Here is a 20,762-nt window from a genome sequence, read left to right as displayed (position 1 = left end):
CTGCTGTAGGCTACTGCTGCTGGTGGACTGCTGCATATTTGGCTGCATGGTGGACAAACGATGTGTCATTTGGAGAGTTCGTGGACTTGCAGCCACAGTATTGAATTCTGTATTATGGTTTTACTGAAGGAAATCGATAGCCGCATATTTGTTCCACTCTCCCAGTCAACTCCGTCACGTCTGTGGTGCCCTGCAAGTGTGAATTGCAGTAAACTCTAAATACTCGTATACCTTAGGCAAGCCTATCATATGCATGCCAAAAGACAAGCCACGAATGGCGAGAGAAATAAAGTATATTTCCACGTGGAAATGTAGCTGACAGGTTCATGGTGGTTATCTGTCTTTCTAAATGGAATAGATTGAGCCAGCTTGCAGAAGCAAAAAACGCGTGTTTGAGACAAACGGGAGTGCGCACGCGCGCACATGTCTGTCTGTCTGTGCCCGTGCTCGAGCCCGCGTGCGAGGCTGTGCTCTTTCTGCTCTCTCTGACCCCAGTGGCAGTCCCATCTCACTACACCGCTCTCCGGCTTCTCCTCTGTCAGATCGAGGCTGCTCTCTCTCTCTCTCTTGCTCCCCCTCTCCGCTTCTGTCTGTCTCGTTTCCACAAGAGCCAGCCGAGGTCCCCCAGGGTCGAAGGTTCTGCCCTGCCCGCCCAGACTGCAACCCCCGCCGGCCTCCAAATCGGCATTCTCCCGCATGGATCTGCGTCTTTTGACAGCGTAGAGGGCGACCCCGGGACACGTATCCGCCAGAACGAAGGTAGCTATATTCACCTCTGGCTTTGAAAATCGCAGGCATGGAGAGAATAAGAAAACATGACACAAAGCCGCAGGTTAGAGGTGCCTTGTCATTTACGAGGGAGAGCAAGAGGTTAGTGCAGATGGTTCGCTGACACTGACCACCTTTGCTGTTTCTTTATACGAGATGCCAGAACGCACAGTTCACAGATCCTTTTAGTTCATTATTGAAAACAGCAATGTTATGGCAAGCGGTGCACTGAGCTAGTAATGTGTGGTACCATAGGGTCAGTGTGTTTCCCTCTCCCCGACTATAGTAATGCGGTGGTAAATAGTGGATTTATAATTTGAATGTGCATTTTTAAAGTTAGGAACGTGTATATGTTTGCATTGGAAGAAATAGTAACTACAGTATATTGGCGCGAAAGCATTTAATATGGGAAGCTAAAGCGTGCATTTAAAATGCATGGGCAGATTTAGCTACTTGAAGTAGCTAGTTGCAGCTAGCTATGTAGGCTACCAAGGTAAACCATAATAGGCTATTGCAAAATACACACGTATGGAATATCTCGCTACCAATACCATGCATGCTCACTGTCTGCAGTTTCACGTTTTTCAATGGAGTGCTGCAAGCATTGGGCAAAGTTCACGGGTGTCTGTTTACAGTAGCCTAGGCTAGTGCAGGCCTAGTGGAAACTGTACAATTTCAAGTCCACAGACAACTTGGAGATATTTGATTGCATGTATTGTTATCTTCTGTTATCTTCTAGGCCTAAATGGTGATGGCTAAACACAGGGAGGCATTTCGCCTAATTGGTACATAGCCATGGTCGCAATGTTGCTTTGGAGTTGTTACAATGTATATCATATATATAATGTATATATATATACATGGTATCATCTTATGTTGCGAGTAGTATAATGTATACTTGTGTTTTGTTGCGTCGATAAATTGTATCAAAATAAAATACAAATCAAATGTTTTTCGTCACGAACACAGAGTACAGCATAGAGGCTATAAAAGGTGCCAGGAAAACCTTGTGTTAGCTCCCACAACAATGCAGTGCACAAATCTATATCAATCATTTAAAAACGTCTGATTAAAAATAAAAATGAGTTTAGGTAATTAGCTTATACAAAGTAATGAACGGATATGTACACAATAGGATATGCAGTATATATTATGAATGTGCTAAGTCAAGTATGACTGCATTTACAAATATAAAGTAGTGTCTGCGTGGCTATCAAGCACTTGTTAACACTGAAATGAATCCTCTCCTGAACTCAGCGACCGTTGTTTAGATTTTTCAATTAGTGATGGACTTTTTAAATTGAGGGGCACAGTAGGCTACCGGTCCTTGCATCGGAGAGACAGTGCAAGTGGAGGTCTCGTATAAAAGCTTGCAGGTGCGATGTCAAGCCCACAGTGGCTACTTACTACTGACTATAATCAATCAGGGGTTGAGACAGGAGGGAGCGACACAAGGGTTGAGGGAGCACAGCAGAACTGAAGCACCGTTGAGCAAGCTTCCAAAGCGGTATGAGAAATCACACGACACCGGTAACTTGGGTCGTTTTCTTGGGTCAGTAACGTCAGTTTATGTTAGTTACTCTTAGTTCATAAACAATCGCACACTATTGTGATTTATGCTATTTAGGATTGACCATTATTGATCTATTTCTCTGATAGGTGAGTTTGTGCCTTAAATTAAAATGTTACTAACTGCATTACTATCAAAACGTATTTTTCTAAATCTTTATGGATATACATTTACAATTTGAAAGTAAACTGACTTTTGCAATTAACTACGATTCATTTTTAATTTAATATGACGAGCTATAACCACATTGTAAAATTAGGAGAGCATCAGACAATCTATGCTTCTGCATGCAACTATTTAATTAGTACAATTTTATGCTCAAATTTATTTGTTGTACTTTTATACTTTTAATATTTGTTTTCAATGTCAAAATGATTTATACATGTATTGTAATCCATTAATATGGTCATTTCACATGTGTTTGAACAAACTGCATGGTCTCCTTATAGCATCTGTTTAATGACCAATGGTTGGGCAGTTTAGTTATTTTGTCATACAGGATGAGTTGGTCTTCATCCTAAATAATAATGAAATGTTCAGGGAAATTACTGCAGAATCAATGGTTTGTAGTTATTCCTTTCTGATCGGCAGTTGACAGATGTTCTTAGATGGCCTTAGAGTAGTTTCAGATAGTTAGGCTATGGTTATTGAAATTACTGCATGTGTATTTTTTCTGTCCAGATTATTATAATATTTTTTTTTATAATACTATTGCAAAATTATAATTGTCTGGTTTAATCTGTTTGACAAATCACGTCCACAATCAACATAAGGAGGGTTGTTACTGACTCTTTCAACTGTTCCTTATTTAGCAAATGAAGACGCAGTATTTCCCTATTTAATATTACGAGCACCTGCTTACAGTATCACTTCCCATATACAGACGGTATCTTCAGTATTTAGTACAATTTACCATTTTTACAAACATTTGCCAGTTTCTCAGTTTACTGTCGATGTCTGTCATCACGGCAACCGCTGTTCAGGAAAATGATTGTGTTTTGGTTTCGAGGAAGCTTGATGTGTGTACATATTTACCAATCAGAATGGTCTATTCTTACTATTTCCATCACAGTCTCATCTACATTTACAACGTGTATGTTTGTGATTTAAACACTGGTTCAACCGTGTTCTGTTTCTGTTTCTCTTCTCTTTGTTTCTCTTCAGATTGCTGTGTGGTTGTGGTTCAGTGTGGTTGATCCGGTTTTGTACAGGAGGCGGTTATAGTTCTGAGCAGCGGTTCTGAAGGATGACCGCTGAATGGTTCAGCCTTGGATCCTGGTGAACAGTGTCTGATGTCCGAACGGTGGAAGCATGGCTCATGGAATCACCTCTCAGGGCAAAGTGACCATCACAGTGGACGAGTACAGCTCCAACCCCACACAGGCCTTCACTCACTACAACATCAACCAGAGCCGCTTTCAACCTCCACATGTCCACATGTGAGTACGCACGCACGCACGCACGCACGCACGCACGCACGCACGCACGCACGCACACACACACACACACACACACACACACACACACACACACACACACACACACACATTGTTTTCCTATTCCTTCTTACCAAACTTATACTATGCAATGTTCTACCTGCAGGTTCTAGCTGTGTTCTAGGTTCTAGCTGTGTTCTAGGTTCTACCGCTGTTGTAGGTTCTAGCTGTGGTGTAGGTTCTACTGCTGTTGTAGGTTCTATCTGTGTTGTAGGTTCTCCCTGTGTTGTAGGTTCTATCTGTGTTGTAGGTTCTATCTGTGTTGTAGGTTCTCCCTGTGTCGTAGGTTTTCCCTGTATTGTAGGTTCTACTGTGTTGTAGGTTCTATCTGTGTTGTAGGTTCTCCCTGTGTCGTAGGTTCTCCCTGTTTTGTAGGTTCTACTGTGTTGTAGGTTCTATCTGTGTTGTAGGTTCTACTGCTGTTGTAGGTTCTATCTGTGTTGTAGGTTCTATCTGTGTTGTAGGTTCTCCCTGTGTTGTAGGTTCTATCTGTGTTGTAGGTTCTACCTGTGTTGTAGGTTCTACCTGTGTTGTAGGTTCTATCTGTGTTGTAGGTTCTCCCTGTGTTGTAGGTTCTATCTGTGTTGTAGGTTCTACTGCTGTTGTAGGTTCTATCTGTGTTGTAGGTTCTCCCTGTTTTGTAGGTTCTACTGTGTTGTAGGTTCTATCTGTGTTGTAGGTTCTACTGCTGTTGTAGGTTCTATCTGTGTTGTAGGTTCTATCTGTGTTGTAGGTTCTCCCTGTGTTGTAGGTTCTATCTGTGTTGTAGGTTCTACCTGTGTTGTAGGTTCTACCTGTGTTGTAGGTTCTATCTGTGTTGTAGGTTCTCCCTGTGTTGTAGGTTCTCCCTGTGTTGTAGGTTCTACCTGTGTTGTAGGTTCTATCTGTGTTGTAGGTTCTACCTGTGTTGTAGGTTCTATCTGTGTTGTAGGTTCTCCCTGTGTTGTAGGTTCTACCTGTGTTGTAGCTGATAACAGCAGTCTTCTGAAGCATGTTGTCCCTACAGCATGTTCACTATGTCCTCTGTCTATCAGGCTGCTCTCTTCCTTTATTTATCCAGCCACTTCTTTAGCGTTACCGTTGTCTGGTCTGCTACCCAATGCCCTGCTTTTCATCAGCAGGCCAAAGTGCTCTGACCGGAGAATCTCCACCGCATGTGGTCAACAGACCGCTGTGGGCAGAGACGATGTGGCAGATTTATGAAAAAGGCATTGTAATATTTATGATTTAAGCGGGCTCTTTTGCAGGCTGGTGCGAGGCTTGACGTTGCGGTCGACTCTGTGGTTGTCTGAATGCCTGGCCTGTGGTCTCTCTCTGACTCTCATCTTAAGGTGTATGGACACGATGTTCTGACCACTATACATCTGTCCTCCTGGTCCTTTTTCAACCATCAAATACCATTGGATCCTCACATAGTTGTTTAAATGAACCATTGAAGATAAATCGTTATATACCATGTCATGCAAATCATTGTTGTTACACATTATCACATCTGGTATTTTTCACCTTTTGTTTTTTGATTTATGTATTTTGTTTCACCTTTATTTAACCAGGTAGACCAGATCACCTTTATTTAACCAAGTAGCCCAGATCACCTTTATTTAACCAGGTAGACCAGATCACCTTTATTTAACCAGGTAGACCAGATCACCTTTATTTAACCAGGTAGCCCAGATCACCTTTATTTAACCAGGTAGACCAGATCACCTTTATTTAACCAAGTAGCCCAGATCACCTTTATTTAACCAGGTAGACCAGATCACCTTTATTTAACCAGGTAGACCAGATCACCTTTATTTAACCAGGTAGACCAGATCACCTTTATTTAACCAGGTAGACCAGATCACCTTTATTTAACCAGGTAGACCAGATCACCTTTATTTAACCAGGTAGACCAGATCACCTTTATTTAACCAGGTAGACCAGATCACCTTTATTTAACCAGGTAGGCCAGATCACCTTTATTTAACCAGGTAGACCAGATCACCTTTATTTAACCAGGTATGCCAGATCACCTTTATTTAACCATGTAGGCCAGATCACCTTTATTTAACCATGTAGGCCAGTTGAGAACAAGTTCTCATTTACAACTGCGACCTGGACAAGATAAAGCAAAGCAGTGCAACACAAACAACAACACAGAGTTACACATGGAATAAACATACAGCCAATAATACAATAGAAAAGGTCTATATACAGTGTGTACAAATGAGGTAGGATAAGGGAGGTAAGGTTCTTGTTTTGACATAGGAAATACCTGAGAAAACGTTAATGACATTATACTGTAATTAGATAATACTTGAATTACCTGAACTACCATTTTGATTCTTTGGGATACAATAAGCTAAGCACCATGATAAATACATGCATGTGTTTCCTGCACTCTTCTACTGGGCTGCCAGTATCTGAGGCATTCATTCTTTAACCTGTGTATGAGACTGAGACTGCTGCTGTATATTCACTGAGACTGCTGCTGTACATTTACACACACACACACACACACACACACACACACACACACACACACACACACACACACACACACACACACACACACACACACACACACACACACACACACACACAACACACACACACACACACACACACACACACACACACACACACACACACACACACACACACACACACACACATTCACAGGCGTTCCTTGTACACACACACACCCCACACAGACAAACAAACACAAACACACACACACATAAACCCCTCCCCCACCATGTAAGAGTGCTTATAGAATGCGTGCTCTGTTCTGGGAAAGTAAGGTTTGTTTAGATGGGGTAGATAATGATCAGATTGGCCCGGGGTCAGCCTAGCCCTGCCGCTGAAGGAACTCTATTTAGACAGAAATAAAGACCTTGCTGCTCCTCCTGAACCAAAGAGAAAAAATAGGAGAGATGTGGGTTGCCTTATGAAACTTTATCCTTGCTAATGTTTTTGTGCCGGGCAGGCAGTCCAGGAGACACTATTTAGATGTCTGTGACTCGCAGCACAGCAGTATCTCTTGTAGAGGTCGACCGATTATGATTTTTCAACGCTGATACCGATACCGATTATTGGAGGACCCAAAAAAGCCGATACCGATTCATCCCCCGATTTTTAAAAATGTGTTTGTAATAATGACAATTACAACAATACTGAATTAACACTTATTTACATTTTTTCATTTAATTTTTTAAATATATATTTTTTACCCCTATTCTCCCCAATTTTTGTGGTATCCAATTGTTTTAGTAGTTACTATCTTGTCTCATCACTACAACTCCCGTACGGGCTCGGGAGAGACGAAGGTTGAAAACCATGCGTCCTCCGAAACACAACCCAACCAAGCCACACTGCTTCTTCACACAGTCCGCATCCAACCCGGAAGCCAGCCGCACCAATGTGTCGAAGGAAACACCGTGCACCTGGCGACCTGGTTAGCGTGCACTGCACCCGGCCTGCCACAGGAGTCACTAGTGCGCGATGAGACAAGGATATCCCTACCGGCCAAACCCTCCCTAACCCGGATGACACTAGGCCAATTGTGCGTCGCCCCATGGAACTCCCGGTCGCGGCCGGCTGCGACAGAGCCTGGGCTCGAACCCAGAATCTCTGGTGGCACAGCTAGCACTAGACCACTGCACACACTCAGGGTGTATGCACACACACACACACACACACACACACACACACACACACACACACACACACACACACACACACACACACACACACACACACACACACACACACACACACACACACACACACACACACACACACACACACACATTCAGACCCCATCAGCTGCAATTTCTTGCTAATGCTTGGTAACGTGACCCAGGAGTCAAAGTGAACATTCTTGAGAGCATGGGAGCCTCTCTGTGTCAGACAAACATAGCCCAACCATGTTTGTGTTGCTTTATTTTCCAAACTGTCTGTTTTCCCTTTCCTCTCCTTTTAGTCGTCCCATGAAGTGAAATGCTCAGCAACTTGGAACATGTGCTTTGAGTTGGGCCGGTAATCGCATTGCGTCCAATTTGAGCGGGATGTGAGGGTAAAATGCAGAGGAGGCCAGACAGAGAAGCATGGAGTTTAGACTGGGACTAAGGAGGCACTGGGAGTTTAGACTGGGACTAAGGGGACACTGGGAGTTTAGACTGGGACTAAGGGGACACTGGGAGTTTAGACTGGGACTAAGGGGTTTGGACACTGGGGAGTTTGAGACTGGGACTAAGGGGACACTGAGACTGGGACAAAGGGGACACTGAGACTGGGACTAAGGGGACACTGAGACTGGGACAAGGGGACACTGAGACTGGGACAAAGGGGACACTGAGACTGGTACTAAGGGGACACTGAGACTGGGAATAAGGGGACACAGAATTTAGACTGGGACTAAGGGTACACTGGGCTCTTTAGGGAGGTGGGGGTGTAGGTGCTTAAAGGTTGGCATGCGTCCAAGATCACTTTTTAACACACACGCATACATGCAGTCAACCATGCAAACACACGCTGACACACGCTGACACACACACACACACACACACACACACACACACACACACACACACACACACACACACACACACACACACACACACACACACACACACACACACACACACACACACACACACACACACACACACACACACACACACACACACACACACACACACACACTGAGACAGCTCTACACGGGAGCGCTCCTCGCTGCTTTTAAAACACTAAATTGCGATGCAGCAGAATTCCTTTCTAGATGGTTTGGTAAAATGTGGAATTGCGTTGTTATTGTTGAATGTGGTGTTAGAATTACACGTTCACTTGATCATGTGGAAATGGAAATTGAATCCCCAAAATAGGACTGAGTTGCATCATCTTTTTCATTCTATTTGATTCCGTTGTTCTTCTCCAGATGCCTCGTTAATTACTTTCAATCTCTGAATAATTGAGAAGCTCCTAAAAGTGTGAATCATTTAACAACATCAACCCAACTGTGTGTCTGTGTGTTCTGTATAAATGCTAAAGAACAGAATCAAAGCCATACAGTTGTGTTCATCCAAATGAACTCGGTTGATTTTCTTCTTCTGACAATTAGCCCAGCACATGTCTAGATATGTGCTGTATGGTTTTGGACTGTGATGGGATTTGCTGTGATATAGCGTCCTCTTTGTGAACATGGAGGGGTGTTTGGGGGAGAGAGGACTACTGACGGGTAGTGTGTCACATGACAGAAATACGCAAACAAGCGGGGGCTTTTGGGATAGTAGCCTAATCGGGCTCCCGAATGGCACAGAGGTCTAAGGCACTGCAAATCAGTGCTAGAGGCGTCACTACAGACCCTGGTTCGATTCCAGGCTGTATCACAACCGGCCATGATTGGGAGCCCCATGGGGCAGCGCACAATTGGCCCAGCGTCGTTCGGGTTAGGGTTTGACCCGGGTAGGCCGTCATTGTAAAGAATTTGGTCTTAGTTGACTTGTTAGTTAAATAAAGGTTAAATTTTAAAAAATGAAAAAGGGTACTGTCATCTCCATGTGAATGTTAAGTCACTGCGTTTGATTCACATGCATAGAATTTTCTAAGTCACACATCATGAAACCCGCAAAGGAAATCAGTCTAGCCGAACCTGCCCCTTTACCCCTGCTGGCCTCTTTACTCTCTTTACTCTCATCCGTTCCTCCCCCCTTCACCTTCTTCACTCTTCCCTCCCCTCACTTTCCTCCCCTCTTCACCCCTCTCTCCTTCCCTACTCAGACAGTTTCAGGAGAAGTTTTTCCCCCTCGTTGGAACAGACGGTATCTCTTTGTTTGCGGGGCCCACTGCTTCACCGCAGCCAGAATGGAGTGCTTTTGAAACAGGAGAACCCTTGATTGAGTTCCTCTCCTACCCTTGGCCCTGGCGCTACAGCAAGGTGGACGGGGGTTAAGTGACAGTTGACATTTGGCAGGTCTGTTGTTTTGAGATGGAAGCCATTTTGAGGTCCTTCAGATACTGGCCTTCCCCCAGGACCCCGTGGCGGAGGGGATGTCTCCATGATGCCACTTCCTGTGTCGTTAGGAATAGACTCCTTTCATGTTGCAAGTTTTAGACCACTGCCTTGTGCCCTCGTTTGATTTAATATTTACTGAGCTTTTGTTGAAGCCGTTTGCATTTACAATTGCAAATGTATCCTGACATCCCTCTGGCGTAGACATTATAATGTGTAAAAAGGCAACGTACTTTCCATTTTGCAGCTTGGTAAAAGCTTGACAAATATTTGGTAAATGTATGTGGTGGATGTGGGTCAGTGTGGGTCTGTGTGGGGGTAGTTTGTTTGTGCTTGAAGCTCTTTATGAGTGTGGATATGTTGCTACCACATCCTGTAGTTTGTTTTGACACCGTTCTGCACAGGTATCAGACTGACGATGTATATTCAGACTAATAACAGTTCATTCCTCTGTGTCGGCTCTAAATCCTGAAATCCCTGGTATTGTGCTTGTGTATGTGTGAGGCTGCAGAAACAAACACACACACACACCGCTCTAACACGCAATGTCTCTGCCCATCCCCCCTGTAGCCAGAGGCCTGTCAGCAGCACAATTAAGGGCTGTGGCGTAATGAAAGGAACATTAGCAGAAGCAATTTATTCCTCAATGAAACGCCGGAAGGTTCCGTCCGTGGTGATATTAAACACAGGCTTTGTGTTCCATACTCTCCCATTATGGTAGGACTAACAGGGAGGGGCCAGCAGGACTATTTATTTTTATATTTTATTTAACCTTTATTTAACAAGGCAAGTCAGTTAAGAACAAATTCTTATCTACAATTATGGCCTACAGAGAACTGCCTTGTTCAGGAGCAGAACGGCAGATTTTTACCTTGTCAGCTCAGGGATTCGATCCAGCAACCTTTCGGTTACTGGCCCAACACTAGGCCGCTCCAGGACTATCAGGGAGGGGCCAGCAGGACTAACAGGGAGGGGCCAGCGGGACTAAGGGCGGGGCCAGCATGACTAACATGGAGGGGCCAGAGGGACTAACAGGGAGGGGCTAGCGGGACTAAGGGAGGGGCAAGCATGACTAACATGGAGGGGCCAGAGGGACTAACAAGGAGGGGCCAGCGGGACTAAGGAAGGGGCCAGCATGACTAACAGGGAGGGACCAGAGGAACTATCAGGGAGGGGCCAGCGGGACTAAGGAAGGGGCCAGCATGACTAACAGGGAGGGGCCAGAAAGGACTAACAGGGAGGGGCCAGCGAGACTAAGGAAGGGGCCAGCATGACTAACATGGAGGGGCCAGAGGGACTAACAGGGAGGGGCCAGCGGGACTAAGGAAGGGGCCAGCAAGACTAACAGGGAGGGACCAGAGGGACTAACAGGGAGGGGCTAGCGGGACTAAGGAAGGGGCCAGCATGACTAACAGGGAGGGGCCAGCGGGACTAAGGAAGGGGTCAGCATGACTAACATGGAGGGGCCAGAGGGACTAACAAGGAGGGGCCAGCGGGACTAAGGAAGGGGCCAGCATGACTAACAGGGAGGGACCAGAGGAACTATCAGGGAGGGGCCAGCGGGACTAAGGAAGGGGCCAGCGGGACTAAGGAAGGGGCCAGCATGACTAACATGGAGGGGCCAGAGGGACTAACAGGGAGGGGCCAGCGGGACTAAGGAAGGGGCCAGCAAGACTAACAGGGAGGGACCAGAGGGACTAACAGGGAGGGGCTAGCGGGACTAACAGGGAGGGGCCAGCGGGACTAAGGAAGGGGCCAGCATGACTAACAGGGAGGGACCAGAGGGACTAACAGGGAGGGGCCAGCAGGGACCAGCATAAGGAAGGGGACCAGCAGGGACTAACAGACTAACAGGGAGGGGCCAGCAGGACTAACAGGGAGGGGCTAGCGGGACTAAGGGAGGGGCAAGCATGACTAACATGGAGGGGCCAGAGGGACTAACAAGGAGGGGCCAGCGGGACTAAGGAAGGGGCCAGCATGACTAACAGGGAGGGACCAGAGGAACTATCAGGGAGGGGCCAGCGGGACTAAGGAAGGGAGCATGACTAACAGGGAGGGGCCAGAAAGGACTAACAGGGAGGGGCCAGCGAGACTAAGGAAGGGGCCAGCATGACTAACATGGAGGGGAGGGACCAGGGAGGGACTAACAGGGAGGGAGGGGACTAACAGGGAGGGGCTAGGGGACTAAGGAAGGGGCCAGCATGACTAACAGGGAGGGACCAGAGGGACTAAGGAAGGGGTCAGGGACTAACATGGAGGGGCCAGAGGGACTAACAGGAGGGGCCAGGGGACTAAGGAAGGGGCCAGCATGACTAACAGGGAGGGACCAGAGGAACTATCAGGGAGGGGCCAGCGGGACTAAGGAAGGGGCCAGCATGACTAACAGGGAGGGGCCAGCCGGACTAAGGAAGGGGCCAGCAAGACTAACAGGGAGGGACCAGAGGGACTAACAGGGAGGGGCTAGCGGGACTAACAGGGAGGGGCCAGCGGGACTAAGGAAGGGGCCAGCATGACTAACAGGGAGGGACCAGAGGGACTAACAGGGAGGGGCCAGCAGGACTAACAGGGAGGGGCCAGCAGGACTAACAGGGAGGTGCCAGCAGGACTAAGGAAGGGGTCAGCATGACTAACAGGGGGGACCAGAGGGACTAACAGGGAGGGGCCAGCAGGACTAACAGGGAGGGGCCAGCAGGACTAACAGGGAGGGGCCAGCAGGACTAACAGGGAGGGGCCAGCAGGACTAAGGGAGGGGCCAGCAGGTTGCTCCTCTACTAGATACAGAGGGGTGCAGGGAGATCGAAGGAAAGACCATAACATGTTTGTTTACTAGTATTATTTTACATTTGGATTGTGTGCCTGTGTTTTAGATTTCCCTGTTTCCTCATTCTGCCTCTCTGTCCATTCGTTTCTGTCTTCACCTTGCTCGTTCTCTCTCCTCTCTCTCTCTCCTCTCTGTTATTTCTGTGTTCATTTTGTTCCTCTGTAGTTTATTGAATTAGAGGACAGCTGAAACGCAGAAGATAAGAGAGGCACTCTGCTCCTCTCCTAGAAATGGTATTGCTCTGTGGATGAGTGAGTATGGGGGGGCGGGGGGTTGTGTGTGTGACTGTGTGTGTGACTGTGTGTGGTGCGCACGTGTGTGTTTGTGGGTTGATAGGGTGAATGCGGACCAATATGTTTTGATGTTTGACCTGGATGAGCAATAAAGGAAGAGCAGGTAGAGAGGAAGGGTCAGAGGTAAATATTTGTTAGCAGGTCAGCCAGCCAGTGATCATTATCTTTGTAATTTGCCCCTATAGAGTTTAGAGCTCAGAAGATGGTGATATGGTTGTAGCATGCGCACACACACACACACACACACACACACACACACACACACACACACACACACACACACACACACACACACACACACACACACACACACACACACACACACACACACACACACACACACACACACACACACACACACACACACACACACACACACACACACACACACACACACACACACACACACACACCAGCTTTTCCCCTTGATATTGCTCTCTCTCACACACACTCCCAGTGGCATACAGTGGTTCTGAGAGGGGTGATAAGGAGGAACAGTCTGTTTGTGGTGGTTGATCTGTGCTGTGGTGATGCTATCCCCATCAAAGGAACAGATCCACTGAGGAGTCTCTTTCTCTCTACTTATTTCTCTCTCTCTAATTCTCTCACTCTCTCTCTACCTCTCTCACTCTCTCTACCTCTCTCTCTAACTCTCTCACTCTCTCTCTACCTCTCTCTCTCTCTACTTCTCATGCACACCTCTAATACACAGACTGTAAACTAATGGGATTTAGAAGGTCATGCACACCTCCAATACACAGACTGTAAACTAATGGGATTTAGAAGGTCATGTACACCTCCAATACACAGACTGTAAACTAATGGGATTTAGAAGGTCATGCACACCTCTAATACACAGACTATAAACTAATGTGATTTAGAAGGTCATGCGCACCTCCAATACACAGACTGTAAACTAATGTGATTTAGAAGGTCATGCACACCTCCAATACACAGACTGTAAACTAATGTGATTTAGAAGGTCATGCACACCTCCAATACACAGACTGTAAACTAATGTGATTTAGAAGGTCATGCACACCTCCAATACACAGACTGTAAACTGATGTGATTTAGAAGGTCATGCACACCTCTAATACACAGACTGTAAACTAATGGGATTTAGAAGGTCATGCACACCTCTAATACACAGACTGTAAACTAATGAGTGATTTAGAATGTTCTTAGACAAATACCACCTGTCTTGACCTTATTACCACAATCATCTTTTGGCAATGAATTAAATATTTTGAATTTAAGCTCTGTCCTCTGGCTGTTTTACTACAGCAGGGATAAAAATGGAGACAGCTACTTGCATATTTATTAACATTAGGTAGGATGTTGTCAACTCCAGTTGATTAGCTATTCGACATTTGCCCTTTGACCTCCAAAGGCTCTAGGTTGGGGCCTAGCCATTAGAGGGCTATTGACTGGAAAATCATTAAGACATGACAACTGTGGTGGACGTTGATTGGGAATGAAAGAGGGAAGGAGTACTAGAGGAGAATAGGTGATTATATGTAACTCTGTAATAGGTGATTATATGTAACTCTGTAATAGGTGATTATATGTAACTCTGTAATAGGTGATTATATGTAACTCTGTAATAGGTGATTATATGTAACTCTGTAATAGGTGATTATATGTAACTCTGTAATAGGTGATTATATGTAACTCTGTAATAGGTGATTATATGAAACTCTGTAATAGGTGATTATATGTAACTCTGTAATAGGTGATTATATGTAACTCTGTAATATAATAGGTGATTATATGTAACTCTGTAATATAATAGGTGATTATATGTAACTCTGTAATATAATAGGTGATTATATGTAACTCTGTAATATAATAGGTGATTATATGTAACTCTGTAATAGGTGATTATATGTAACTCTGTAATAGGTGATTATATGTAACTCTGTAATAGGTGATTATATGTAACTCTGTAATATAATAGGTGATTATATGTAACTCTGTAATATAATAGGTGATTATATGTAACTCTGTAATATAATAGGTGATTATATGTAACTCTGTAATAGGTGATTATATGTAACTCTGTAATAGGTGATTATATGTAACTCTGTAATATAATAGGTGATTATATGTAACTCTGTAATATAATAGGTGATTATATGTAACTCTGTAATATAATAGGTGATTATATGTAACTCTGTAATAGGTGATTATATGTAACTCTGTGATAGGTGATTATATGTAACTCTGTGATAGGTGATTATATGTAACTCTGTAATAGGTGATTATATGAAACTCTGTAATAGGTGATTATATGTAACTCTGTAATAGGTGATTATATGTAACTCTGTAATAGGTGATTATATGTAACTCTGTAATATGATTATAACTCTGTAATGTGATTATATGTAACTCTGTAATATAATAGGTGATTATATGTGATTAATAGGTGATTATATGTAACTCTGTAATAGGTGATTATATGTAACTCTGTAATAGGTGATTATATGTAACTCTGTAATATAATAGGTGATTATATGAACTCTGTAATAGGTGATTATATGTAACTCTGTAATAGGTGATTATATGTAACTCTGTAATAGGTGATTATATGTAACTCTGTAATAGGTGATTATATGTAACTCTGTAATATAATAGGTGATTATATGTAACTCTGTAATATAATAGGTGATTATATGTAACTCTGTAATAGGTGATTATATGTAACTCTGTAATAGGTGATTATATGTAACTCTGTAATATAATAGGTGATTATATGTAACTCTGTAATATAATAGGTGATTATATGTAACTCTGTAATAGGTGATTATATGTAACTCTGTAATAGGTGATTATATGTAACTCTGTAATATAATAGGTGATTATATGTAACTCTGTAATAGGTGATTATATGTAACTCTGTAATAGGTGATTATATGTAACTCTGTAATAGGTGATTATATGTAACTCTGTAATATAATAGGTGATTATATGTAACTCTGTAATATAATAGGTGATTATATGTAACTCTGTAATATAATAGGTGATTATATGTAACTCTGTAATAGGTGATTATATGTAACTCTGTAATAGGTGATTATATGTAACTCTGTAATAGGTGATTATATGTAACTCTGTAATAGGTGATTATATGTAACTCTGTAATATAATAGGTGATTATATGTAACTCTGTAATATAATAGGTGATTATATGTAACTCTGTAATAGGTGATTATATGTAACTCTGTAATAGGTGATTATATGAAACTCTGTAATAGGTGATTATATGTAACTCTGTAATAGGTGATTATATGTAACTCTGTAATATAATTGGTGATTATATGTAACTCTGTAATAGGTAATTATATGTAACTCTGTAATAGGTGATTATATGTAACTCTGTAATAGGCAGCAGGTGCCTTCCCCGGGAGCCTAAAGACGTGGATGTTGATTATAGCAGCCCCCCGCATCTCTCTGATTCAGAGGGAAGACACATTTCAGCTGAATACATTCAGTTGTACAACTGACTAGGTATCCCCCTTTCACTTTTAGAAATAATAGTGAATGCCCCCCCCCCAGATGATTGACAGCTTCTACTTGTAGCCCAGAAAAGTAGGGAGTCCAGGGGTCGTTGACCTCATTGACCCCAACTGGACAGTGGGGGCCGACCAACGGCTAGACAAGGAGACTGCCGCTACGCCCCTCTGAAAAGAAGACAATCTGTCCATTCCTCTATCCTTTCATCCCCCTCTCCCTCACTCCACTGTGTTGCAGGGTAGACACTCCTGACTCTCCCGGCAGACATAATTGTCACAGATTATCCAATTACCCAGACTGGTTGGAGGAACCTGTGGAGGACAGACTTTTCTCTTTTTATGTTTTGCAGCTTCCTACGGCAAGCTCTGAGGAAGTGCTGGGAGAAGAGATGAGGGTGTATGTATAAGCTAAAACAAAATACATCATCTGTTATGTAATGATTTATGTAGCTCTGGGATTCAAAACAGCAAACTTTCAGTTACTGGCTCAACACTCTTAACGGGTAGGCATACATTACACTAAGCATAGACTGAGAAATACACGCTTTATACCTACAATGTATTACTTCTTGGACATTTATCAAGAAAGTGTGTATTTATAATCAATCAGAGGGAAATGTGGCATCTCCAAAACGGCAAAGTCAACCAGTGCCAAAGGCCCTGACCTTCTTATCTGCTCTGAGTTAGGTGTCAGGTCCAGGAGAGCGAGCGAGCAGTGAACTTTGACCCACTTTACTTGTGTGTTTTTGGCCACCGAGCCAAGTGTGCTCTGTCAAACGAAATATCCTCCTACCAACATCAGAGATCTCTTTCCCCCTCTCTTCTCTTCTCTTTCCTTTCCTTTCCTCTCTCCCTTTCATGCATTATCCCCCCCGACTCTCTCTCTCTCTCTCTCTCTCTCTCTCTCTCTCTCTCTCTCTCTCTCTCTCTCTCTCTCTCTCTCTCTCTCTCTCTCTCTCTCTCTCTCTCTCACTCTCTCTCTCTCTCAAATAATGGGCTCTGCTTTCTATCCAAAGCTTTTCCACTGTTTTAGTAGCAAGGGTGATTCAGTGTTTCACTCTCTGTGTGCTTTGGCTTAAAGTGGAACTGACAGCGTTTGAACTACTTTACAGATATGAAACAAACAGACAATCTTAATATCAGTTTATGCTTCAAAACCAGCTTTATAACATTCCATGACGTACACTAAGACATTGTGGGCAGAATAGATGGATGCAGTTCAATACATGATTAATTTAATTCACCAATACATTTCTTGGTTGTCCAAACATATTGCTGTCAGGTTGTAAATCACAGCTGGCCTGGTACATTGTTTGCTGCCTCCATCCGGGATACATTGTGTCAGTTTGTAACCAAGGCTTTGAATGTCAATAAAATCAAACAAGTAATGGCTAATGGAAAACGTGGCTAATATGCTATCTATCTATGTAGCTAAAAACACAGAGCCTAATAGTTAGCTAGCTTCTAGGAGGACGTCATGTCATTGGAGGAGTGGGTGAGTGACTGATGTTTTCCCCTAGTGTCGTTTTTCAGTGGCTACACAGCTAGTGATTGGTTAGCTAGCTAGTTATGCTGAACCAATGTTATACAGTTAGTATGTCTCCAATTTAAGAGAACTCTTATCTGAGTGTGCCAGAGAGCAGAATAACTGATGAATTTACAAATGTGAAACACCCGCTGAATATGACCAGTGTGAGTAAACGTAGTCAAGAAAGGTAATAGTTCATCACGAATGCTCTATATAACATGTAAACAGCCTAGCCAGCTCTGCTACGGCGAGTAAAATGGTCAGCGTGAGGTGTTCTCTCATTTGTGTCTGGAGAAGCCTGCTAGCAAGCTAGCTTGGGTGCTTAGTTGGGACAACGCATGCATTGGCAGGCAAGCTACAGAAGGACGAGCAGGCTATTCCCTATTTTTTATCAGTGCAATTTTGACGGCCAACTAGCTGAAAAAGTTTGAGAGGGTTTATCTAATGTTCCTTCCTTCAATTTTAGAGCATCTTGCTCTGGCTAGCATTAGTAGTTGAGCTTGTTGTTGATGTGCATATTGGGAAAGATAGCCTACCTTTTTATGGTCAATAGGACTGTACAGTTCCCAAATGTAAGAGGACTCCTGTGGTATTTAGCTACATATTTACAGAAATCCATCCAAGTGTATTTTGTGGCTTTTGACGAATGCATTCTAATGATCTAAAGTCGCGCTGTTGCAACTGCCTGTAAACTAGAGGTCGACCGATTATGATTTTTCAACGCCGATACCGATTATTGGAGGACCAAAAAAAGCTGATACCAATTAATCGGACGATTTTTAAAATGTATTTCCTTATTTGTAACAATGACAATTACAACAATACTGAATGAACACTTTTAGTTTAACTTAATATAATAAATCAATAAAATCTATTTAGCCTCAAATAAATAATCAAACATGTTCAATTTGTTTATGCAATGGAGAAGAAAGTAAAAATGCAATATATGCCATTTAAAAAAGCTAACGTTTTAGTTCCTTGCTCAGAACATGAGAACATATGAAAGCTGGTGGTTCCTTTTAACATGAGTCTTCAATATTCCCAGGTAAGATGTTTTAGATTGAGGTTATTATAGGAATTATAGGACTATTTCTCTCTATAACATTTGTATTTCATATACCTTTTACTATAGGATGTTCTTATAGGCACTTTAGTATTGCCAGTGTAACAGTATAGCTTCCGTCCCTCTCCTCGTGTCACGCCCTGGTCGAAGTATTTTGTGTTTATCTTCATTTATTTGGTCAGGCCAATTTGGTCAGGGTTTTTGTATGTGGTGTGTTGGTATTGGGATTGTAGCTTAGTGGGGTGTTCTAGTTAAGTCTATGGCTGTCTGAAGTGGTTCTCAATCAGAGGCAGGTGTTTATCGTTCTCTTTGATTGGGAACCATATTTAGGCAGCCATATTCTTTGAGTGTTTCGTGGGTGATTGTCCTTAGTGGGAGGAGATCCTTGACAGAGAAGGACCCTGGGAACAGCATGGAGAATATTGCCGCCCCAAAGAAGAACTGGAGGGGGCGAAAGCGGAGAGGCACCGGTATGAAGAGGCAGCACGGCGACGCGGATGGAAGCCCGAGAGTCAGCCCCAAAAATGTTTTGGGGGCTCAGGGAGAGTATGGCAGAGTCAGGAGTCAGACCTGAGCCAAGTCCCCCTGTTTATCGTGAGGAGCCAAGGAGGAGACCAGAACCAGAGCCGGTGTTGGAGTTGAGCGAAGCAGAGACTGTGAAGGAGTTAATGGAGAAATTGGAGGAGGGAGAAATGAGGGAGTTGCTGTGTTGGTGCTTTAAGCATGGAATTTGCCCGACGGAGCGTGTCGGGGATTTGATGGCACCTGGGTCAGCGCCTCATACTCGTCCTGGTGTGCGTGTTAGTCGGCTGGTGATGATGGTGCCAGCCTCACGCACAAGGCCTCCTGTGCACCTCCCTAACCTTGCACGTCCTGTGCCAGCCCTGCTCTCAAGATCTCCAGTACGCCTTCACGGTCTGGCCCATCCTGTGCCACCTCCACACACTAGCCCTCCGGTGGCAGCTCCCCGCACCAGGCTTCCTGTGCGTGTCCTCGGCCCAGTACCACCAGTGCCAGCACCACGCATCAGGCCTACAGTGCGCCTCGCCTCTTCAGCGCTGCCAGAGCCTTCCTCCTCTCCTGCGCTGCCGGAGTCTCCCGCCTGTTCAGCGCTGCCAGAGCCTTTCTCCTCTCCTGCGCCGCGGGAGTCTCCCGCCTGTTCAGCGCTGCCAGAGCCTCTCCTCTCCTGCGCTGCCGGAGTCTCCCGCCTGTTCAGCGCTGCCAGAGCCTTTCTCCTCTCCTGCGCTGCCGGAGTCTCCCGCCTGTTCAGCGCAGCCTTCCTCCTCAGTCTCCCGCCTGTTTAGCGCTGCCAGAGCCTTCCTCCTCTCCTGCGCTGCCGGAGTCTCCCGCCTGTTCAGCGCAGCCAGAGCTGCCAGCCTGCATGGAGCAGCCTGAGCTGTCAGTCTACATGGAGCAGCCTGAGCTGTCAGTCTGCATGGAGCAGCCAGAGCTGTCAGTCTGCATGGAGCAGCCAGAGCTGTCAGTCTGCATGGAGCAGCCAGAGATGTCAGTCTGCATGGAGCAGCCAGAGCTGTCAGTCTGCATAGAGCAGCCTGAGCTGTCAGTCTGCATGGAGCAGCCAGAGCTGTCAGTCTGCATGGAGCAGCCAGAGCTGCCAGTCTGCATGGAGCAGCCAGAGCTGTCAGTCTGCATGGAGCAGCCAGAGCTGTCAGTCTGCAAGGAGCTGTGAGTCTGCATGGAGCAGCCAGAGCT

The 20,762-nt window shown here is 44.6% G+C and overlaps 1 protein-coding gene across 4 annotated transcripts in view; it reads left to right on the top strand.

Annotated features, from left to right (window-relative positions):
* The first annotated feature begins 485 nt into the window (after positions 1-485).
* LOC124019547 (metallophosphoesterase MPPED2-like) overlaps positions 486-20,762 on the top strand; it is a 68,292-nt gene continuing 48,015 nt past the window's right edge. For 2 of the 4 annotated variants that reach the window (XM_046334910.1, XM_046334906.1), the window contains exons 1-2: positions 486-759; positions 3,503-3,777. In XM_046334910.1, the coding sequence (XP_046190866.1) occupies positions 3,650-3,777 (128 nt within the window). In that variant the 5' untranslated portion in view covers positions 486-759; positions 3,503-3,649. Of the gene's footprint in view, positions 760-2,147; positions 2,321-3,502; positions 3,778-20,762 lie in introns of those variants that run through there. The other 2 variants (XM_046334908.1, XM_046334909.1) reach the window with 2 other exon arrangements.

Source organism: Oncorhynchus gorbuscha, unplaced genomic scaffold, assembly GCF_021184085.1.
Source record: "Oncorhynchus gorbuscha isolate QuinsamMale2020 ecotype Even-year unplaced genomic scaffold, OgorEven_v1.0 Un_scaffold_626, whole genome shotgun sequence".
Lineage (NCBI taxonomy): Eukaryota > Metazoa > Chordata > Actinopteri > Salmoniformes > Salmonidae > Oncorhynchus > Oncorhynchus gorbuscha.
The sequence above is the reverse complement of the archived record's forward strand: the minus strand, read 5'-3'. Positions and strand labels throughout refer to the sequence as shown.